Below are 25581 nucleotides of genomic sequence, written 5' to 3'. Positions count from 1 at the left end.
ATAAAACAATGTATTTATATTTTACTTTGTTGCATTTTTAATTTCAAATGCTTTAGCATTTAAACTGAAAAACGTTAAAAATTTGAGCATTTATTGTTAGTTTCAAAGATTAAACAAGTTTTGCCTTTTCATTTTAATATTAACAAGTTCTTCTTGTTCATGTGCATAAAAAGGTGTTCTTGTTTTCCGACCTTTTGTTTTTATTAAAGCACAAAATATAAATTAAATGACATTTATTTAATAACACCATATGTTGAAAGTTGATGATAAACTACCAAGAACTAAACGAAGCTTCACATCACAGTATAACAATTTAATTCTGGGTTTAAGGCAATCTGGAAACACATCATATGGGCCATCGAATATGATGTAATTTATGAAAACTGTACGCGCCATATTTAATTCAGGCATACATGCAAAAGAAAACGGATAGTTTAGGTTTTAAAGGGTGATACAAATAGTGACCTATATAGATGATACTATTTATGTTTATTTCCGCTTTATGGTGGTTTTGACTCATTTGTGTTGGCTTTACTTAGTTATGCAGCCCGAAAAAAATATGTCTGGCGGCCACGTCGTCATCGTCTGATCACGTGGTTTTGACAGCTAGCAAATTTTGACTCCACTCACAGAATGCATAATACAAATCATATGACCATGTTAAACCAATCACAGAGACGCCGATCACCATGCCAACGTGTTCCACCCCCGGCCAGTGGCTGCTTCCGCCCCGGGTATCCTAACCATGGTAAGTGTTGTGCTTTCGGGAGTTTTAGGTATAGTCACGCGTGGGTAGTGTGTACATGTTATGGGGGATTACTGTAAGTGACAGTAACACCACATGACAGGTCAACAAGAGCAAAAGCCACCAGATATAACTACACTTAAACATGCTGTCCTGTGGGCTGGGATGCTGAGGCTATTTGCTTTAGAACAGCTGTACCTGTGTGGGCTTTAGTGTGCTGGCCTGATTATATTATTTAATCATCATAGCAACCTTATTTATTTCACCTTCCAGCTTAAAGCTTCGATGTTTTGCTTTTTTCATTGATACATATATTATAGATCATTTAATGTCATTGTCTTTTGTACATGTGTTACTGTAATGTACAAGTGTTCACCTAAATGTTTTTCAAGCAGTGAACAATAAATAGCTAAGTACAGGCATACCTCGTTTTATTGTGCTGCGCTTTATTGCGCTTGACAGATATTGCTCTTTCTTTCTTAAAGGGACAGTCTACACCAACATTTTTATTGTTTGAAAAGATAGATAATCCCTTTATTACCTATTCCCCAGTTTTGCATAACTAACAGTTATATTAATATATGTTTTACCTCTGTGATTACCTTGTATCTAAGCCTCTGCAGACTGCCCCCTTATCTCAGTGCTTTTGACAGACATGCAGTTTAGCCAATCAGTGCAGACTCCTAAATAACTCCACGGGAGTGAGCACAATGTTATCTATATGACACACATGAACTAGTACTGTCTAACTTTCAAAATGCACTGAGCTAAGAGTCGGTTTTCAACGGTTTAGAAATCAGTTTGAGCCTACCTAGGTTTAGCTTTTCAAAAATACCACCAAGGGAACAAAGCAAATTTGATGATAAAAGTAAATTGGAAAGTTGTTTAAAACTGCATGGCCTATCTGAATCATGAACATTTAATTTTGACTAGACTGTACCTTTAAAGGGACATAATACTCAGATGCTAAATCACTTGAAACTGATGCAGTATAACTGTAAAAAGCTGACGGGAAAATATCCCCTGAGCATCTTTATGTAAAAAGGGAAGATATTTTACCTCTCAATTTCCTCAGCTCAGCAGAGTAAGTTCTGTGTAAAAAGTTATAATTCAGCTGCTGCTTAGCTACAGGTAAAAATAAAAAATGAAGAAATTAAATGCAGCCAATCATCATCAACAGTGCTGAGGTCATGAACTCTTTTACTGTGATCTCATGAGATTTGACTTAACTCTCATGAGATTTCATTGTAAACTTCCTTTAAACTGAATAGGGAAATAACATGAGAGTACACAAGGCTCAATCCCTTAGCTGTCCTGGGACAGACATACTGATTTGCTGCTTAGAAGTCCTTTACAATGGGATGTGGCTACTGAGGAACTTTTGAGGTAAAATATCTTTCTTTTTTACATAGAGATGTTCAGGTGATATTTTCTAGTCAGCTTTTTACAGCTATGCTGCATCACTTTCAAGTGTTTCAGCATTTGGGTATCATGGCCCTTTAAGACACAGTGAGTCCACGGAATTATCAATTACTGTTGGGAATATAACTCCTGGCCAGCAGGAGGAGGCAAAGAGCACCACAGCAAAGCTGTTAAGTATCACTTCCCTTCCCATAACCCCCAGTCATTCTCTTTGCCTTCAGTACAAGGAAGAGGTGAAGTTTTTGGTGTCTGAAGAAGAATGGATGTATTTCACTTCAATAAAGATTTTATTATTTTGAAAGCAGGGTTTGCTCTGATCTTTCCTTTCAAGATTGGGTCTAGCCGTACTCCACGTTAGTCTCTTCAGTAGGGCAGTGGTGACTTTAAAGCAGTTAGGAACCTGTAAGGTGGGCCTTGCTGCGTTTTTCCTAACATGTTGCTGCCCTGGTATAGAAAGCCTGAGTAAGTTTACTCTCTCTTTCTTTTTCTACAGGCCTCTGTGAGGAGCGGCATTCTCTCAAATCTAGTAAGCCGTCCTTCTGCCGGACGGCCAGATGCAGGTAAGTGCTTTTGTCTTCTAAGATTGGGGACTTGCACTTATGAGTCTTTTACTGCATATTATTTGGGACATATATTTATCCTTTTGAAGGATATTGTAGACAGGATGCAGGCACTTTGGTGACAGGAGACTAGGGGTTAATACTGTATGTTATTATACCCTGAAAAAATGGGCTCATGTGTTAGAGGCACTTTAGGGGTTAATAATATCCCTGATACTTTCAAAATGATGTTTGGAACTAGTGTTATGGAGCGTGCTTTTCTCAGAGGAAATTAGAGATATTGCTGCGCAATTCTATTGGGCTTGCCCTGTAAGTGTTTTTAGTGACTACAGAATCCACATAAAATTGTCTACTGTATGCAGCCTTTTAGGTGCGCCATTTCTATGCTAAGTTAAGAAATTTCTGCAACTTATACAGGACTCGGATTCCTTCATTAGAAGTTTTTTTTTTTTCTTTTTCTGGTAGGGAGCAGGCGCTAATGCAAGTGGCTAGTAGACTGAAGAGTTTACCTCTATTGGGGGCTCAGAGGTGTTTTTAGCTTCACTGGCTTACTAAAAGTTGATGTTTTAGGATGGGTAGAAATGCCTTATGTCTTATGCTACCCTAATTTATTGTGCATCGCTATCAGTGCCTAGAGAGTGCGCCTTTTTCTGTCGGCCCCTTCATATGGGGCTCCTATATCGGAGAGTTACTAGATATCGCTGCCCGATACGATATTTCTATGCTCTTAAGAAGCGGCAGGATGAAGTAAGCGGCAGTACTGTGGTTAATGCCTCTTGTCATTATTTTTATGTATGCTAAGTATTGTGACTGTCAATGGTTTTATCGACAGTATGAAGTACAATTGTGCACGTCATTTCCCTGCCGATTGGTGGCCCCGCCTCCTTTCTTCTCTTAGTAGAGCGGCGCCATTTTAGATACAGAGCACAGTTTTTTTTCTGCTTGACTGAGTATATTACTATATATGATCATGTATTGAGGCAGGATAACATATAGCATGATGCGACAGCGATTCTATATATTGTAACGTGATAAGGATTGTGAAAGCCAGAACTGTAAATCAGGGGGGAGCGGACTGTCTCATGCGAGAAAAAGGCCACACAGGGATTAATTACACCGGATCCTACTGCCCTGTATATCTGTACACACTGGATTAACCCTGGTGTAAATGTTAGCCAGGAGCTCACTGCAATGTACAAGTCCCCATTCAGTGCCCGAGCTCACTTTGACTCCCAGGATTCGCGCACACATACGTCTGGCGGCGACATGATGATGGCTGGTGTAGTCTGAAGGGGAGCAAACGATACGAACAAGACAGGACAGAGAAGCCGGAGAGATCACACAGAACAGTTGTAATCGGCTAAGCCGACGGTGCCTAAAAGGCCGGAGCCGGGACAAGGTTGAAAAGGAAGACGTGAACCACGCCTCCTGGTCAACAAAATTAATGGTTCACGTCTTCCTTTTCAACCTTGTCCCTTAGCCGATTACAACTGCTCTGTGTGATCTCTCTGTCCTGTCTTGTTCGTATCGTTTGCTCCCCTTCAGACTACACCAGCCATCATCATGTCACCGCCGGACGTATGTGTGCGCGAATCCTGGGAGTCAAAGTGAGCTCGGGCACTGAATGGGGACTTGTACATTGCAGTGAGCTCCTGGCTAACATTTACACCAGGGTCACCAGGGTTAATCCAGTGTGTACAGATATACAGGGCAGTAGGATCCGGTGTAATTAATCCCTGTGTGGCCTTTTTCTCGCATGAGACAGTCCGCTCCCCCCTGATTTACAGTTCTGGCTTTCACAATCCTTATCACGTTACAATATATAGAATCGCTGTCGCATCATGCTATATGTTATTTATTTTCCCATGGTACTAAATACACACCGGTATAAATAGCTTTAATATAGATATGTTTTGTATAGTGCTACCCTGTTCATGACGCCGTGCATTTACTAACTTATGTATTGCTGTGTTGTCACATTTTAAACATTATCTCCACAAACACTGCAGCACACGCTCTGCAAGAATCACATGTGCTGCTGTTGTATGCATCACAGTGAGCGTGTGCTGCAGATGTGATTCCTTCTAAGTAAGCAGCAAATACATAATAGAACACATGAAACTAGGTAGAGGTAGGCTCTAACTCGACAGACTACATGTATAGCACTCTTGGGGGTTAATATAGGGTATAGTTCTAGATAGTATGAAAGACCTAGTTCCTTTAGGCAAAATAGAGTTACTGATGGTCTAGTGAGTTTGCGTGTTCCATGTTAAAACATAACTTTTATTGAGTCAAACTTAATATAAAACACTGGAAATAAAATTAAAAACACACTTAGATGCTAAAGACTCAGTGGTCGGCCTGTTCTGTATAAGTAGATTCTAGCCAGGTGGGTTCTGGTTAATACTGGAAAACTTTCTAAAGTATTATTGCAGCAAGTTAATGGACCTGATGCACACTTATAACAAGAGGTCCTGTAAAGGTTGTGTGTTTATATCCGTGTAATGGACCTAACAGAATTAGATATTCTGAAATAGTCTTAAATAATATTAATCTTGATAAGACATTACTTGGTCATACACAACTGTTACTGTGTGTTTCAATTAAACCTGTGGTTAATACAGCTCTATTTCTATTGTGTTACCTTAATACTGTTTGCTGGTGGATAGTACGCTTTTTATGCTGACATGAGATGATAAGATTACCTTGAATCTTGTTAACGAAGTTAATGGTACTGTAGTCAGCAGTTTTAACCCAATGCATTCAAAATGTCAGATTTAATAATAGGTTAATAGTCCACATGTCAGTAGCTTATAAACCTATATTTATTTTTATAATGTAGCCGTTATTATCAATTGGATAAAAGAGATAAATGTGCACTTTTTATATCTTATTTTTCAGGCTGTGTTAATCCTCATTAATAAATAACATACACACTATTGTTACTCATGTACGGTTCTGTCTTTTCATTTTGAGTATGCTGTGTTACAATTTAAATCACTGATAAAGACACATTTTACATGTAAATTTGTAACTGTAGTGTGGCAGTTGTTGCCAATGGGTAACAGAGCTGTTCTCTGATTATGTAAAGAGTTTTAGGTGTAGCTCACTCGAAGCACAAAAGCTGTTTAATTTCAGCCCAGTCATGCACTACCGGTTAAACCGGTTCAATTGGGGTTACTGCTAACCACACCACCCGGTATGTAGCCGATGGAGTGGATGTAATTTAACCGGTAATCTTTCGGTTATATGCCCATATTGTTTATCCAATATTTGGTTCCCAGTTTACCGGTAAAATTGTGTCTGTGTCGAGTGGCTCTCACAGTTCTGCCCCAAAACTAGATATACAGATTTAGTATGTTTTGCGCATCAAGTCTCTTAAGTAATTATCGAGCATGTAAAGAACCAACTTAGTAAAATTCTAACCAGATTAATAACCACCAAAGGCTAATATATAAATAAACTTAGAGCAGGTTTGATACTATAGCATTCTAAGGCTCATCTAAAAAATACAGGAGCTCCAGGACTCCTCACCAATTCCCTAACGTCCCTAACATGTTTCGCCCTAACTGCTTTCTCAAAGGGTCTTTGAGAAAGCCGTTAGGGCGAAACATGTTAGGGACGTTAGGGAATTGGTGAGGAGTCCTGGAGCTCCTGTATTTTTTAGATGAGCCTTAGAATGCTATAGTATCAAACCTGCTCTAAGTTTATTTATATATTAGCCTTTGGTGGTTATTAATCTGGTTAGAATTTTACTAAGTTGGTTCTTTACATGCTCGATAATTACTTAAGAGACTTGATGCGCAAAACATACTAAATCTGTATATCTAGTTTTGGGGCAGAACTGTGAGAGCCACTCGACACAGACACAATTTTACCGGTAAACTGGGAACCAAATATTGGATAAACAATATGGGCATATAACCGAAAGATTACCGGTTAAATTACATCCACTCCATCGGCTACATACCGGGTGGTGTGGTTAGCAGTAACCCCAATTGAACCAGTTTAACCGGTAGTGCATGACTGGGCTGAAATTAAACAGCTTTTGTGCTTCGAGTGAGCTACACCTAAAACTCTTTACATAATCAGAGAACAGCTCTGTTACCCATTGGCAACAACTGCCACACTACAGTTACAAATTTACATGCAAAATGTGTCTTTATCAGTGATTTAAATTGTAACACAGCATACTCAAAATCAAAAGACAGAACCGTACATGAGTAACAATAGTGTGTATGTTATTTATTAATGAGGATTAACACAGCCTGAAAAATAAGATATAAAAAGTGCACATTTATCTCTCTTATCCAATTGATAATAACGGCTACATTATAAATATAAATATAGGTTTATAAGCTACTGACATGTGGACTATTAGCCTATTATTAAATCTGACATTTTGAATGCATTGGGTTAAAACTGTTGACTATAGTACCATTAACTTCGTTAACAAGATTCAAGGTAATCTTATCATCTCATGTCAGCATAAAAAGCGTACTATCCACCAGCAAACAGTATTAAGGTAACACAATAGAAATAGAGCTGTATTAACCACAGGTTTAATTGAAACACACAGTAACAGTTGTGTATGACCAAGTAATGTCTTATCAAGATTAATATTATTTAAGACTATTTCAGAATATCTAATTCTGTTAGGTCCATTACACGGATATAAACACACAACCTTTACAGGACCTCTTGTTATAAGTGTGCATCAGGTCCATTAACTTGCTGCAATAATACTTTAGAAAGTTTTCCAGTATTAACCAGAACCCACCTGGCTAGAATCTACTTATACAGAACAGGCCGACCACTGAGTCTTTAGCATCTAAGTGTGTTTTTAATTTTATTTCCAGTGTTTTATATTAAGTTTGACTCAATAAAAGTTATGTTTTAACGTGGAACACGCAAACTCACTAGACCATCAGTAACTCTATTTTGCCTAAAGGAACTAGGTCTTTCATACTATCTAGAACTATACCCTATATTAACCCCCAAGAGTGCTATACATGTAGTCTGTCGAGTTAGAGCCTACCTCTACCTAGTTTCACATGTTGAATACTACATAGCACCTTCAGCAGTCCATATCTGTATAGGGGAATTATCCCCATATATATTAAGGACAAATTGGGGCCAAATAGGGAATTAGAGATATTTAAGCCACTATAGGCTAAGTAGTGCCGTTGATACCCCCTCTCTCTAACATAATAGAACACTATGCGTGCGTGTCATGTGACTGGTGTACCTGTGTGTAACGCACGTCACAATATGGCGGCATGCATACACCCATAGAGCACAGGTATACCATTGTTATTGAAAACACTTTTTTTGAACAATTTGGGGTAAGATGACAAGTGGGCATAGACATTCATGCTAACTTGATTTTGATTGATTAGAAGGAGCAAGATTTAAGGATTTTAGCAGACAGGTGTTTAGTGTCCCTTTAACAGCTTTGCTGTGGTGCTCTTTGCCTCCTCCTGCTGGCCAGGAGTGATATTCCCAACAGTAATTGATGATTCCGTGGACTCACCGTATCTTAAGAAAGAAAACAAAATTTATGCTTACCTGATAAATGTATTTCTTTTTTGACACGGCCCTCCCTGTTTTTCAAACAGTTTTTTTTATATAAAGCCTCAGGCACCTCTGCACCTTGTGTTATTTCCTTTTCTTTTCTTCGGTCGAATGACTGGGGGTTGTGGGAAGGGAAGTGATACTTAACAGCTTTGCTGTGGTGCTCTTTGCCTCCTCCTGCTGGCCAGGAGTGATATTCCCAACAGTAATTAAGGTATGTACATTGTTTTTTTTTAGACATAATGCTATTGCACACTTAATAGACTACAGTGTAGTGTAAATATAGCTTTATATGCACTGGGAAACAAAAAAAATAAGTGTGACATGCTTTATTGTAGTGGTCTGGAACCGAACCCGCAATATTTCCGAGGTACGCCTGTATTTAACATTCACATCCTGTTTTTTCATTCTAAATTTAAAGGGACATAATGGTCAAAACAAAATTTCAATTTTTTTAAATTTGAAGTAGATTTTGTTTGTATAATTTGACTTGTAATCCTTAATACTTTTTCGGTGTGTTTTGTAATACCACCTGCCTGTAACTTTTCCTATAACTTTGTGGAGCCCTTGACCGGGACCATTAGTTCTGTGGTTTATGCTTTATCAGTACCCTTTGATTGTGGTCCAGTTCTACAAACTGTCGCTACAGCAATGCTTTCATTTGTTATCTTTCAGCATGGCCGCCTTTTAATTAGAGGGGTTTGACCCATTGAGTACTAAGGATTCTGACTCTATAAATGTGGGTACACTAGTCAGTTCTAGTCATTTATTTATAAAGTGCCAACATATTGCCCATTGCAATGTTAATACAACTTTTTTTTTTTAACAAGCTTTATTTATAGAAAACAAATTAGAAACTGCGGCTAAACATGTATTTTTCTAGAACACCATATAGCTGAACCATGGCTTTTTTTGTTTTTGCATGCTTGTTTTTGACTGTATTTAGACCTATGTTGCTTGCTAGCAGAACATGGATGCGTTCTGTTTCAATATATTAAATAAATTAAACCATTAAATTAATTTTAATTAAAATACATTAAAGTGATGGTAAATTCAGCCTAACTGCTCCACATATTTTGAAAGCTCTTATCCTAACTAGCATATCGATATGCTTTTTTATTAATAAAAACATCAGTACACTGAATAACTTCAATTTTAGTCCTGCTACGTTACCCTTTTCAATTCAGCCTCTCTCTAACATTTTTAAAGCTCCTGCTTTGAGTGGCATCTGCTCTAGCCAATCATAGCCTCACCATGCCCCATGTAAAACTAACTGCACGCTCCCGTGCTCGGAACTCAGTAATCTTAATGCAATGCGCATGCGAGACTACTTACGCTACTTGTGTAACTGAAAAAGAGAAATCGTCAATTTAGTTTTTCTTACAAACAGATGCACTGTTTACTGTAAGCGGAGCTGAGGATTCCCTTATTCTGTTACGCAAGTAGCGTAAGTAGTCGCGCATGCACATTGCATTAAGATTAATGAGTTCCAAGCACGGGAGCGTGCAGTTAGTTTTACATGGGGTGCATGGTGAGGCTATGATTGGCTAGAACAGATGCCACTCAAAGCAGGAGCTTCGAAAATGTTAGACAGAGGCTGAATTGTAAAGGGTAACGTAGCAGGACTAAAATTCAAGTTATTCAGTGTACTGATGGTTTTATTAATAAAAAAAGCATATCGATATGCTAGTTGGGATAAGAGCTTTCAAAATATGTGGAGCAGTTGGGCTGAATTTACCATCACTTTAAACAATCGAATAAAGTAGAATTGCATAATCATCAAATGCATAATCAAAAGAAAATGCAATTGCCCTTATTTTTTTTCCCTAACAGATTTAACATTTCTTCAGTTTTCCTGCCCTCATATCATGTGTCAATCACAGACTAATATATGTAAACACTGTAAACTCTACCTCATACTCAGTAGGAGCTGGTGCCTCCAAAAGTGTGCATATAAAAAGACTGTGAGTGAGTGCTAGACTTATATATATATATTTTAAGGCTATTGCTTGATATAGTAATAAGTTTACCCTGTGTGGGAAGACTGCATACAAATTTTATTATAATAGAGGTAAATTGGAAAGTTGTTTAAAGGGACAGTAAAATAAAAATTAAACATTCATGATTCAGACAGATTACGAGTGGATCGCTAATTTAGCTTTATGTGTGCATCTGGTTGCTCTCGTTTTATGAGTTGAAAGTAAACTGGTTGCTCTCTCTTACTAACCCGATGAGCGCAAAAAATCAGAACTTACAATATTGTTTGCTCAGTCACATATTCCCCCATAGAAGTCAGTGGAAAAAAAAAAAAAACTAACACTCCACTCTCGCGCAAACCCAATTGTTTATTCTTGTGCGCTAACCCAACATGAAAATATGAATATCTCACATTCCAATGTTCCTCACATACAAGAATATGTTCTATTTATTCATAAATACATATTTCTATATATATATATATATATTTGTTTTGGTATATGTGTGTGTGTATGTATATAGGGATATATATATTAGGGCTGGGCGATATGGTCGAAAAAAAACCAGATTGCAATTTTCTTATAAATGACTATAACACCTTCATTTTGCATTCTAAAGTTTATTTAACATTACAGAATTTTAATGTACATGTTTCTCAATGTCCAAAACACTCTTGGAGCATAAAAATACAAACCACAAAATAGTTGAAATAAAATTTGCTGCCTGTCATGTGATTAAATAGTAGCCACTAGCCAGTTATTAGGTCTTATGATACACAACATTGTCATGTTTTCTTGGACAGTCATTCTAACAGTGGACAGTGGTATGATTAACAAATGAAGCAGTATAAGCCACATACACACACACACAATTATTTATATATATATATATATATATATATATATATATATATATATATATATATATATATATATATATATATATATATATATATATATATCTATATATATATATATATATCAGCACTACGATCCTTAATTAAGTGATCCACAAAAGTGGAAGGAGTGTGGGGTTAAGACCCCCAATAAATGACCTCCCACTTGTGCACGGAGAGTTAATAAGTTAATTGTCACTGTTAAAGAATAAACAGTAACTCTTAGTCCAGCACAATGGAATTTCACAATATAAAATCCTAAAGACTTTAAGACCTAACCCCAAAATATATTGAAACAGACACACAGCAATTGTAATTGGGTTGAAATTTATCGTAATTCAAAACACAAAGATATATACATGTATACTGTGGCAACAAACAAAGACAAAACAGATATTCCCCTGTAAATGTTGAAAGTCAATTGGTATTAACCCTTTTTAGAGGCCTCTATTACAGGGTGTAAAGACATGAATTAACTGGCTATTATTCTCACTGAAAAGCATGACTGGGTTCACTTGATTGCAGATTTATATAACGCTGAACCAGGACAGCAATACTAACAATCCCAAATGAAATTCATATAATGTCACCTAAGATCGACTTAGGGAAAATTACATAGACAAGGCTACTAAATAAGCTTGATTGCAGAGATTTTCTGAGCACCTAGGTTTGGAACCAGAACAGCGTAGACAGCATTCATATACACACTGTATTCATACACCTAGTGCTTCCCTCAATCTGCATTTTTCAGCGTACTGACATAAAAGTTCCTTAAGTTTACCTTGTCATTTCTTCGGCATTGTTTTTAGAAAGTTGATGCACTTAGTTGTATATACTACGCCTACCTTCTTTGTGCATCTCGTAACTTGGGTATACCCTTAAGGCTTGTTGCAACAAGGGAATTTCCAGTAGCGGCGGGGATCAGGTGTTCCCCTGCCGATTGACAAACAGCTACGCGCGTTTCACCCACAGTTCAATGGGCTTCTTCCGGCTGAGTTGTAATCCATTGCAGGACTCTGACGATTTTAAACCTGCCTGAAAACTCCTCCTTCTCCTTCATTTTCTTCCCAGGTGTGAAATAGTGTGATTCAAAAATGTATATACTTTGTTGCCACAAATATTCTTTATACCGCATATAAACAATAATATTTACAATCTATCAAAAAACTTTAAACATAACTGTTACTTGTTAAACACTAGTATCTTGTTCAATCTACATCAAAAAGATTTTTGTTTTTCTGCACGATTATTTGCATTAGGAAAAAAGGGATAAAGAAAAAGGAACTACTTACATTTAAAGGGACAGATCATGAGTAGCTCTTCATATTCTAAATTTGACAAGGGGTTCCTAAATTTTTTTTTATTATTAAAATATGATGTCCCTTCACTTTTGTTCAGATCCATATCACTATTTTAATATCTTTAATTGTGAAGGAGTAAAGAAGGGATTTTTTGGGACGATTTAAAGGGGCAAATATAAATCATTGTTAGATTTATTGTATACAGGTTACATGTCCAATACCTATTTGTGCTTTATGATTTTCTGCACATCTTTTTATTATTAATCATACAACAAAATTGTTTAAAACCTGAAATGGCATTTAAGGATCAGTAATTATTTATTGCATGCTTGGAATCTTGTTAAGAACTTGTTTTTTACTATCAAATATAATCAAAGACCTAGACGTACATCAGGGTTCCAATAATTTTTGAATTGTTAGAGAAAGGGAGCATAATTTAATTTCCTCATTCATTCCTGAGGGTTTTAAGGATTTAAGATTAAAAATCCATTTACACTCCAATTGCAGGAGCTTTTTGTCCAAGTCTCCCCCTCTACCTTTCAGATCGACAGCTTCCAAGCCTCTAAATCTTAATAAGTTTTTGTTACTTTGGTGACATTCTAAAAAGTGTCTTGCCACTGCACTGGTTTTAATATTTACATTTTTTATATCCCTTTTGTGCTCTTTAATTCGTTCACGTAACTCCCTATAGGTTTTCCCTATATAGTACATTGGGCATTTGCAGAATACCATATAAATGATTCACTCACTACCACAGGAGATATGACCTTTTACCTTATGCATTATGCCATTTTTGTCTAAATATTTATTTTCTGTTTCCATATTCTGACATACTGAGCAATGACTGCATTTATAATTTCCATCCCTTACTTTCCATTTCTCTAGCCATGTTGTCTTTACTCTCTGGCTGAAGTGGCTTCGTACTAATGTATCCTTTAAGTTGTTTGCCTTTTTTGCTGTCAGGGAGGGTTTATCTCCTATAATTTCAATTAGTGATGGCTCTGCTTGTAGAATGTGCCAATGTTTTTCTAGGATTTTCCTAATTTCTTTCCATTTATTATTGTAATTTGTAATGAATCTGACTGGAGATAAATGTGTAGGGTTCTTATCATCTTTTTTTATATAGAAGATCTTCTCTTGTTTTTAGTTTAGATTTATTATAAGCTTTTTTAGGGTTTTGTTTGGATATCCTCTTTCTCTAAATCTATCTTTTAGGTCCCTGGCTTCTAATTCAAATTGGTACACATCCGAACAATTTCTTTTGAGCCATAAATATTGGCCATATGGTATATTATTAATTAAATTTTGTGGATGATGACTATCATATTCCAATAGGGTATTACCTGCTGTTGGTTTACGGTAAGTAGATGTACCTATCTTGTTTTGTTGAATTATTATATTGAGATCTAGGAAGGAAATACGTGATTTATATTTTATAAAGGTACATTTTAGATTCCAATCGTTCAAATTTAGATTTGCCATGAATTGTATTAAATTATCCTCTGTATTTTCCCAGATAACTAAAATATCATCTACGAACCTTAGCCAAAGGCTAATGCTATTATTACGATTAGGTTCACAGTCAAGTACACAGTCCTGTTCCCATTTGCCTAGATAAAGGCAGGCATAGGTTGGGGCACAACAATTCCCCATTGCTGTTCCGAGTATCGGCTCATAAAACCTCCCATTAAATGTAAAATAATTGTGTTCAAGGATGAATTTTAATAGTTCTAGAGCAAAGTCAGTATGTCTGTTATACATAACCCCTCTTTGTTGTAGATAACATTTACATGCCTCTAGACCTAAATTGTGTGGAATTGATGAATATAGCATTTCCACGTCTATTGCAACCAATAATGTATCTGGTTAAACTGAAATGTCATCTAGCTTTTTAAGGACATCTAAAGTATCTTTAATGTACGATGGAAGATTAAATAAATGTGGTCTTAGGCAGAAATCTACATATTGTGAAATATTTTCTGTAAGTGAGCCTAGACCAGACACTATCGGTCTTCCCGGAGGGGGATTTCTGGCCTTATGTAATTTTGGAATGGTATAAAATGTTGGTGTTATGGGATGTTTTATGTGCAGATATTTAAACTCTTTTTTTAGTTATTACGTTATCCTCTAGTGCTTTAATCAATATTAGTTCTAAATCTTCATTGTATTTCTCTGTTGGGTCAGATTTCAGAGATTTATATTGTTTTCTATCTTTAAGATGTCTTTCACATTCAATTATGTAGTCTTTAGTATTGAGCACTACTACGTTACCGCCCTTATCTGATGGCTTTATTGTGATTGAGGAATCATCCATCAAGTCTCTCATTGCTTTACGTTCAATTTGGCTTAAATTATCTACAAAGTCACTTTTAGTGTCTAACATGTTGATGTCTTTTTCCACCATTTTGACAAAGTTATGTACAAAAGAAGTTGTGGACAACAATGGCATATATTTAGATTTAGGCTTTAAATTACTAAAGCCTATATTAGTAATCTCTTCTTCTGAATACTCTGAGGGGTCCTGGGTTAAATTGTCCTTTTCAAGGGATTCTAGACTACGTAAAGATTCTAATTCATGCATGTTCCAAGTTTGGACATTCTGTTTATTTTTAAATTGTTTTTTAAGAATAATTTTTCTGGCAAACAAAGTGAATTTATCACATTTTGATGTTGGTGAAAATGTTAAGCCTCTGCTCAGTAGTTTTATATGTTCATCTTTAAGTTCTTTTGTAGATAAATTAACTACATTTATTTGTTCTGTTTCTCTTTCTGTTGGAACCTTGTTTGGTAGCGCCTTCTCCCTCTTTGATTGCTTGTGTTTCCTCCCCCCCCCTTCTCCTTTTGTGTTTGACTTGGGGTCTAAAAAACTCCTTTGTTTCTCTCTAAAAGTTTTAATATTCTGGTGATCATCACCACTAGAATTCTCAGCTTCTGAACTACTTGTAAAGTTTCCTGCATAATCATATACTTTGTTCTCATTATAATCTGTCCAGTCTCTTTGGAATCTTCGTTTTTTCCTAAATTTGATTGCATCTTGTACTTTCCTGATCTCCATTTTAACTAAACCAGTTTGCTTTTCAAATTCCTAATTTTCCTTCCATTTTTCTATACCGTATTGTCTTTTGACAATTTCAATCTGATTTAGTCTCAATTTATTTTCATCTACCATTAATTTCATCCATTTTTGTGAGCATTCATTAGCATAATCCTCCCATTTTTTCTTAAAATCTTCTAGGAGTGGTTCATTCAAATTAGAGCCTGGTCTTTTTCTTATTCTAAGACCTCTTGGTATCATTTCTGATTCTAAGTATTTATTGAGGCTAGAAATTTCCCATTTTAATCTCTGTTCCTTAAGTAATTTCTTTTTATATTCCTTAAATGTTTTTATAAATACTGGTGTTATCAGTACTTAATCTTGATACAGTTTCCCCTGCTGTTGGTATTGAAAATGTCTCATTCACATCATAATTCCACTCATTTTCATTTAGTTCAGCCATGTTGAAAGTTTAAATCCAACTGTATGGCTGCTCTATAACAAATCAGAGTGATCTTAAATCTTAAATAAATTCCTGTGTGCACGATACTAGAAAGGCTTCGACTGAAGACAGATATTATTAATAAAATACTATATCAGCACTACGATCCTTAATTAAGTGATCCACAAAAGTGGAAGGAGTGTGGGGTTAAGACCCCCAATAAATGACCTCCCACTTGTGCACGGAGAGTTAATACATTAATTGTCACTATTAAAGAATAAACAGTAACTCTTAGTCCAGCACAATGGAATTTCACAATATAAAATCCTAAAGACTTTAAGACCTAACCCCAAAATATATTGAAACAGACACACAGCAATTGTAATTGGGTTGAAATTTATCGTAATTCAAAACACAAAGATATATACATGTATAGTGTGGCAACAAGATGTTGATAAAGGCACAACGTGCCGAAACGCGTAGATGACTGACTTACAACTTCTGAACTACTAAGTATGATAATTGCAACACTTATTCTTGGTTTCTGAAACACGACCGAGTGTTTAAATTTGGAACGTTTTTCCGCTAATCGGATTGGACGAACAAGTCAGGTGACGAAGATACGTACACACTGACAGTGAAGACGCTGGAGTCACGCTTGGGAGTGAAGTGAAACTCAGCGTGGAGTGCTCACAGCTGATTGCTCTGTCGGGAGCGTTGTAACAGCATCGGAGCCGCTCGCAGCTACTAAGTCTGTCAGGTACGTTAACAATATACCAACTATTCCATCATTGAACTTTTTGATTCTTTACTAATTACTGACCGGTCAGCGACTTATGTAACTTACCATACTAACTGGAACTTATGTGAATATCCTACTGAGATTACAAAACGGATGCCATATAAGAGACCATTTTGTGTGCATTTTTTACTGACATTCCTCCATTCTTAGCAAGAGGTTGCAGATTATTAACTTCTATTATTTACGAAATTGACAGCTAAACGGATTTTGACACATTAATTTGGATATAGCAGATTGCCACCTCTTATCCGTTCTTGATACCAGCAATCACAATTTAGCTGTAATCACTTTGTTTTTATGTGATTTATCTCTTAGACACTTTTTATGATGTTATTTATTTAGAGCTAATAGTCTATCACATTTTACTGTCTACTTAGTTATTTATTGATGTGGCCACATCTTACTTGTTTGATTTATTAAATCATATATTTTAGAGTCTTATAGTACCTCATGAATTTTTAAGCTTTAGATTTCGTGTATATCTGTTATTAAATTGACTTTGATTTTGGTAATATTAACTGATGGTTAGTTTTTATATATATATATATATATATATATATATATATATATATATATATATATATATATATATATATATATATATATATATATCAGTTCTTTATATTTGCTTTTTTAATGCTTTTCCTTTTTAGGTCTTATATTGATATATTATATTGATATATATATATATATATATATATATATATATATATATTTTTTACATTTTTATATTTATATTGTGATGAGCTCTGCCCAGTGCGCCACTCTATAACCCACTTTTTCCTATTGCCTTATTTTTAACTGTGTTTGAGAGATCACAGTTTATTTTAGAGTTGGCATTGAGCTCCTAGGTAACAGTCCAGACCTATCACATCCTTTCTACAATACAGACTAATGATTTAAGATAGCTTCTTTATAATTATGAAGAACTGTAACTCAAAAATACATTATGAAATAATAAAACAGTTTTATTTGCTTGCTGTCACAAAGTTGTAAAAACGCGAAATTTCACAGAGCATGTTTATAAATAGAAATATTACAATAAAATGTATTAATAATAACAACAATGAATAACATATAATTTTACCAAAAGTGCAATACAGTAAAAAATATAACAGTGCACTATTTAATCATGGGGAAGAATACTATGGGCTAGATTACATTTGACTGGTAAGCTTCACCAATGCTCTCATTTCATGTCTAACTCCATTGGAGTTGGAAATGTGAACAGAGCATTGGTAAAGCTTACCAATCAAATGTAGTCTAAATCTATCCTATAATTGTATGAATTAACTTTTCTTTCATGTAATTAACAAGAGTCCATGAGCTAGTGACGTATGGGATATACATTCCTACCAGGAGGGGCAAAGTTTCCCAAACCTTAAAATGCCTATAAATACACCCCTCACCACACCCACAAATCAGTTTTACAAACTTTGCCTCCAAGGGAGGTGGTGAAGTAAGTTTGTGCTAGATTCTACGTTGATATGCGCTCCGCAGCAAGTTGGAGCCCGGTTTTCCTCTCAGCGTGCAGTGAATGTCAGAGGGATGTGAAGAGAGTATTGCCTATTGGATGCAGTGATCTCCTTCTACGGGATCTATTTCATAAGGTTCTCTGTTATCGGTCGTAGAGATTCATCTCTTACCTCCCTTTTCAGATCGACGATATACTCTTATATTTACCATTTCCTCTACTGATTCTCGTTTCAGTACTGGTTTGGCTTTCTACAAACATGTAGATGAGTGTCCTGGGGTAAGTAAGTCTTATTTTCTGTGACACTCTAAGCTATGGTTGGGCACTTTATTTATAAAGTTCTAAATATATGTATTCAAACATTTTATTTGCCTTGACTCAGAATGTTCAACTTTCCTTATTTCCAGACAGTCAGTTTCATATTTGGGATTATGCTTTAAATTATCATATTTTTTCTTACCTCAAAAATTTGACTTTTTTCCCTGTGGGCTGTTAGGCTCGCGGGGGCTGAAAATGCTTCATTTTATTGCGTCATTCTTGGCGCGTACTTTTTTGGCGCAAAAATTCTTTTCCGTTTCCGGCGTCATACGTGTCGCCGGAAGTTGCGTCATTTTTGACGTTATTTTGCGCCAAAAATGTCGGCGTTCCGGATGTGGCGTCATTTTTGGCGCCAAAAGCATTTAGGCGCCAAATAATGTGGGCGTCTTATTTGGCGCCAAAAAATATGGGCGTCGCTTTTGTCTCCACATTATTTCAGTCTCATTTTTCATTTGCTTCTGGTTGCTAGAAGCTTGATGTTTGGCATTTTTTTCCCATTCCTGAAACTGTCTTATAAGGAATTTGATCTATTTTGCTTTATATGTTGTTTTTTCTCTTACATATTGCAAGATGTCTCACGTTGCATCTGAGCCAGAAGATACTACAGGAAAACCACTGCCTGCTGGATCTACCAAAGCTAAGTGTATCTGCTGTAAACTTTTGGTAGCTATTCCTCCAGCTGTTGTTTGTAATAATTGTCATGACAAACTTGTTAAAGCAGATATTTCCTTTAGTGATGTACCATTGCCTGTTGCAGTTCCCTCAACATCTAAGGTGCAGAATGTTCCTGTTAACATAAGAGATTTTGTTTCTGAATCCATAAAGAAGGCTTTGTCTGTTATTTCTCCTTCTAGTAAACGTAAAAAGTCTTTTAAATCTTCTCTCTCTACAGATGAATTTTTAAATGAACACCATCATTCTGATTCTTTGGACTCTTCTGGTTCAGAGGATTCTATCTCAGAGATTGATGCTGATAAATCTTCATATTTATTTAAGATGGAATTTATTCGCTCTTTACTTAAAGAAGTACTAATTGCTTTAGAAATAGAGGATTCTAGTCCTCTTGATACTAATTCTATACGTTTGGATAAGGTTTTTAAAGCTCCTGCGGTTATTCCAGAAGTCTTTCCTGTTCCTAATGCTATTTCTGCAGTAATTTCTAAGGAATGGGATAAATTGGGTAATTCATTTACTCCTTCTAAACGTTTTAAGCAATTATATCCTGTTCCGCCTGACAGGTTAGAATTTTGGGACAAAATCCCTAAAGTTGATGGGGCTATTTCTACCCTTGCTAAACGTACTACCATTCCTACGTCAGATGGTACCTCGTTTAAGGATCCTCTAGATAGAAAAATTGAATCTTTTCTAAGAAAAGCTTATCTATGTTCAGGTAATCTTCTTAGACCTGCTATATCATTGGCTGATGTTGCTGCAGCTTCAACTTTTTGGTTGGAAACTCTAGCGCAACAAGTAACAAATCGTGATTCTCATGATATTATTATTCTTCTCCAGCATGCTAATAATTTCATCTGTGATGCCATTTTTGATATTATTAGAGTTGATGTTAGGTTTATGTCTCTGGCTATCTTAGCCAGAAGAGCTTTATGGCTTAAGACCTGGAATGCTGATATGGCTTCTAAATCAACTCTACTTTCTATTTCTTTCCAGGGAAACAAATTATTTGGTTCTCAGTTGGATTCTATTATTTCAACTGTTACTGGTGGGAAAGGAACTTTTTTACCACAGGATAAAAAGTCTAAAGGTAAAAACAGGGCTAACAATCGTTTTCGTTCCTTTCGTTTCAACAAAGAACAAAAGCCTGATCCTTCGTCCTCAGGAGCAGTTTCAGTTTGGAAACCATCTCCAGTCTGGAATAAATCCAAGCCTGCTAGAAAGGCAAAGCCTGCTTCTAAGTTCACATGAAGGTACGGCCCTCATTCCAGTTCAGCTGGTAGGGGGCAGGTTACGTTTTTTCAAAGAAATTTGGATCAATTCTGTTCACAATCTTTGGATTCAGAACATTGTTTCAGAAGGGTACAGAATTGGTTTCAAGATGAGACCTCCTGCAAAGAGATTTTTTCTTTCCCATGTCCCAGTAAATCCAGTGAAAGCTCAAGCATTTCTGAATTGTGTTTCAGATCTAGAGTTGGCTGGAGTAATTATGCCAGTTCCAGTTCCGGAACAGGGGATGGGGTTTTATTCAAATCTCTTCATTGTACCAAAGAAGGAGAATTCCTTCAGACCAGTTCTGGATCTAAAATTATTGAATCGTTATGTAAGGATACCAACGTTCAAGATGGTAACTGTAAGGACTATATTGCCTTTTGTTCAGCAAGGGAATTATATGTCCACAATAGATTTACAGGATGCATATCTGCATATTCCGATTCATCCAGATCATTATCAGTTCCTGAGATTCTCTTTTCTAGACAAGCATTACCAATTTGTGGCTCTACCGTTTGGCCTTGCTACAGCTCCAAGAATTTTCACAAAGATTCTCGGTGCCCTTCTGTCTGTAATCAGAGAACAGGGTATTGTGGTATTTCCTTATTTGGACGATATCTTGGTACTTGCTCAGTCTTTACATTTAGCAGAGTCTCATACGAATCGACTTGTGTTGTTTCTTCAAGATCATGGTTGGAGGATCAATTTACCAAAAAGTTCTTTGATTCCTCAAACAAGGGTAACCTTTCTGGGTTTCCAGATAGATTCAGTGTCCATGACTCTGTCTTTAACAGACAAGAGACGTCTAAAATTGATTACAGCCTGTCGAAACCTTCAGTCTCAATCATTCCCTTCGGTAGCCTTATGCATGGAAATTCTAGGTCTTATGACTGCTGCATCGGACGCGATCCCCTTTGCTCGTTTTCACATGCGACCTCTTCAGCTCTGTATGCTGAACCAATGGTGCAGGGATTACACGAAGATATATCAATTAATATCTTTAAAACCGATTGTTCGGCACTCTCTAACGTGGTGGACAGATCACCTTCGTTTAATTCAGGGGGCTTCTTTTGTTCTTCCGACCTGGACTGTAATTTCAACAGATGGAAGTCTCACAGGTTGGGGAGCTGTGTGGGGATCTCTGACGGCACAAGGAGTTTGGGAATCTCAGGAGGTGAGATTACCGATCAATATCTTGGAACTCCGTGCAGTTTTCAGAGCTCTTCAGTTTTGGCCTCTTCTGAAGAGAGAATCGTTCATTTGTTTTCAGACAGACAATGTCACAACTGTGGCATACATCAATCATCAAGGAGGGACTCACAGTCCTCTGGCTATGAAAGAAGTATCTCGAATTTTGGTTTGGGCAGAATCCAGCTCCTGTCTAATCTCTGCGGTTCATATCCCAGGTGTAGACAATTGGGAAGCGGATTATCTCAGTCGCCAAACGTTGCATCCGGGCGAATGGTCTCTTCACCCAGAGGTATTTCTTCAGATTGTTCAAATGTGGGGGCTCCCAGAGATAGATCTGATGGCCTCTCATCTAAACAAGAAACTTCCCAGGTATCTGTCCAGATCCCGGGATCCTCAGGCGGAGGCAGTGGATGCATTATCACTTCCTTGGAAGTATCATCCTGCCTATATCTTTCCGCCTCTAGTTCTTCTTCCAAGAGTAATCTCCAAGATTCTGAGGGAATGCTCGTTTGTTCTGCTAATAGCTCCGGCATGGCCTCACAGGTTTTGGTATGCGGATCTTGTCCGGATGCATCTTGCCAACCATGGACTCTTCCGTTAAGACCAGACCTTCTGTCACAAGGTCCTTTTTTCCATCCGGATCTGAAATCCTTAATTTAAAGGTATGGAGATTGAACGCTTGATTCTTGGTCATAGAGGTTTCTCTGACTCCGTGATTAATACTATGTTACAGGCTCGTAAATCTGTATCTCGAGAGATATATTATAGAGTCTGGAAGACTTATATTTCTTGGTGTCTTTCTCATCATTTTTCTTGGCATTCTTTTAGAATACCGAGAATTTTACAGTTTCTTCAGGATGGTTTAGATAAGGGTTTGTCCGCAAGTTCTTTGAAAGGACAAATCTCCGCTCTTTCTGTTCTTTTTCACAGAAAGATTGCTATTCTTCCTGATATTCATTGTTTTGTACAAGCTTTGGTTCGTATAAAACCTGTCATTAAGTCAATTTCTCCTCCTTGGAGTTTGAATTTGGTTCTGGGAGCTCTTCAAGCTCCTCCGTTTGAACCTATGCATTCATTGGACATTAAATTACTTTCTTGGAAAGTTTTGTTCCTTTTGGCCATCTCTTCTGCTAGAAGAGTTTCTGAATTATCTGCTCTTTCGTGTGAGTCTCCTTTTCTGATTTTTCATCAGGATAAGGCGGTGTTGCGAACTTCTTTTGAATTTTTACCTAAAGTTGTGAATTCCAACAACATTAGTAGAGAAATTGTGGTTCCTTCATTATGTCCTAATCCTAAGAATTCTAAGGAGAAATCTTTGCATTCTTTGGATGTTGTTAGAGCTTTGAAATATTATGTTGAAGCTACGAAATCTTTCCGTAAGACTTCTAGTCTATTTGTTATCTTTTCCGGTTCTAGGAAAGGCCAGAAAGCTTCTGCCATTTCTTTGGCATCTTGGTTGAAATCTTTAATTCATCTTGCCTATGTTGAGTCGGGTAAAATTCCGCCTCAGAGAATTACAGCTCATTCTACTAGGTCAGTATCTACTTCCTGGGCGTTTAGGAATGAAGCTTCGGTTGACCAGATCTGCAAAGCAGCAACTTGGTCCTCTTTGCATACTTTTACTAAATTCTACCATTTTGATGTGTTTTCTTCTTCTGAAGCAGTTTTTGGTAGAAAAGTTCTTCAGGCAGCGGTTTCAGTTTGAATCTTCTGCTTATGTTTTTTGTTAAACTTTATTTTGGGTGTGGATTATTTTCGGCAGGAATTGGCTGTCTTTATTTTATCCCTCCCTCTCTAGTGACTCTTGTGTGGAAAGATCCACATCTTGGGTAGTCATTATCCCATACGTCACTAGCTCATGGACTCTTGTTAATTACATGAAAGAAAACATAATTTATGTAAGAACTTACCTGATAAATTCATTTCTTTCATATTAACAAGAGTCCATGAGGCCCACCCTTTTTTGTGGTGGTTATGATTTTTTTGTATAAAGCACAATTATTCCAATTCCTTATTTTATATGCTTCGCACTTTTTTTCTTATCACCCCACTTCTTGGCTATTCGTTAAACTGATTTGTGGGTGTGGTGAGGGGTGTATTTATAGGCATTTTAAGGTTTGGGAAACTTTGCCCCTCCTGGTAGGAATGTATATCCCATACGTCACTAGCTCATGGACTCTTGTTAATATGAAAGAAATGAATTTATCAGGTAAGTTCTTACATAAATTATGTTTTTTCCTATGAACACTCTTAGTGCAATTATATAAGCTATGGATGTTCCTCAAAGTACAGTATGTTTTGGGCATTATTGTGCAAGAAGAGAAATAGCAGTATAACAGGCAATCTAGCAATTAGAATCATTTTTCAAAAATTAGTGGCAAGTTCTTTTTAAGGAACAGAATCATCTCTGCATGTTCAGCTATAAGTCTGTTTCTCCTATCAGTAAGGACGTTTGACGCTAAGCTGAACAGTCTTTCACTTTCTTGGGCCATTTTAGCCAGAGCTGGAAATCTCAGTTTATTAACGGCACAGATTTTAATGGAGTTGGACATGCAATGAGAGCATTGGTAAAGCTTACCAGTCAAATTTAATCTAGCCCGTATTGTTGTTCCCCATGTTTAAACAGTGACTGTTATATTTTTTACTGTATTGCACGTTTGGTTGGTTGTAATATTACATTTGTTATTTATTGTTGTTACTATGAATATATTTATTTTATTGTAATATTTTTACTTATAAACATGTTCTGTGATATTTCTTCGAGTTTTTACAACTTTGTGACAACAAGCAAAAAAACTGTTTTATTATTTCATAGTGTCTTGAGTTACAGTTCTTCATAATTATAAAGAAGCCATCTTAAAGTGAAGGTAAACTTTGATGAATGAAAGCCGTTTTTATAAAAATACTATTAAAAACAGGGGCACTTTCATTCATTAAAGTTTAGAAAGCAGCCGTTTTGATTAAAAACTTACCTTTTGTTTTTTTCACAGCCAGAGCAGCTTCCCCCACACGGAGATCCTCTCTTCACACGTCATCAATGACTAATCTGGCTTCCTCCAATCACGGCTTTCCCCCAGGGGAGTCATTGTTTGAGGCCATGCCGTGATTGGAGGAAGCTGGATTATTCATTGATGACATGTGAAGAGAGGATCTCCGGGTGGGGGGAAGCTGCTCTGGCTGTGAAGAGGAGTGAGGTAAGTTTTAAATCAAAACGGCTGCTTTCTAAACTTTGATGAATTAAAGTGCCCCTGTTTTTAATAGTATTTTTAAAAAACAGGCTGTTATTCATCAAAGTTTACCTTCACTTTAAATCATTAGTCTTGTGCTTGGGACAATGTCACATGACATAAAAAAAAAAAAGAGTATCGGTGTTATATATATATATATATATATATATATATATATATATATATATATATATATAATTTTTTTTTTTTTTTTTAAAGGTATGTATATCTATGGTTAAGCCCGTTGCCTGCCTTTTGTTCCCCCTAGCAGCTGAGGTCTTATATCTTTAAGCCTTTTTAACTTTTGCGTGCAATATTTTTAAATCATTTTTATTAGATGGTGTTATTATGAGTGTAACTATACTTTTGTAATGTATTTTTCCTGTGTTTTGTGCAACCTTTATGTTTCGCGAAACAGTGATTATAAAGTTTATGAATTTAATGCCCAGTATATAAATTATTATTAAAAACAGGGGCACTTTCATTGATTAAAATTTTTAAAGACGCTTTATTTTTAAAATAATTACCGTTTAGTGATGGTAGACATTGCACCATTCCTCTGCCCCGCATTTAATACTTTAACTGTTCGATGACAAATCCGGCTTCATTCCTTCAACCAATTTTTGTGTGCCCCATTTGGCGTTCAGCTCACGGGGCACGCAACAATTGGATGAA

At 36.4% G+C, this 25581-nt stretch overlaps 1 protein-coding gene across 1 annotated transcript in view; it reads left to right on the top strand.

Annotated features, from left to right (window-relative positions):
* Window positions 1-687: 687 nt before the first annotated feature.
* SLC30A6 (solute carrier family 30 member 6) overlaps window positions 688-25581 on the top strand; it is a 72176-nt gene continuing 47282 nt past the window's right edge. The window contains exon 1 of the mRNA XM_053711921.1: window positions 688-748. Coding sequence (XP_053567896.1) covers window positions 746-748 — 3 coding nt within the window. The 5' untranslated portion in view covers window positions 688-745. The remainder of the gene's footprint in view (window positions 749-25581) is intronic.

This window comes from Bombina bombina, chromosome 4 (genome assembly GCF_027579735.1).
Source record: "Bombina bombina isolate aBomBom1 chromosome 4, aBomBom1.pri, whole genome shotgun sequence".
NCBI lineage: Eukaryota > Metazoa > Chordata > Amphibia > Anura > Bombinatoridae > Bombina > Bombina bombina.
The sequence above is the reverse complement of the archived record's forward strand: the minus strand, read 5'-3'. Positions and strand labels throughout refer to the sequence as shown.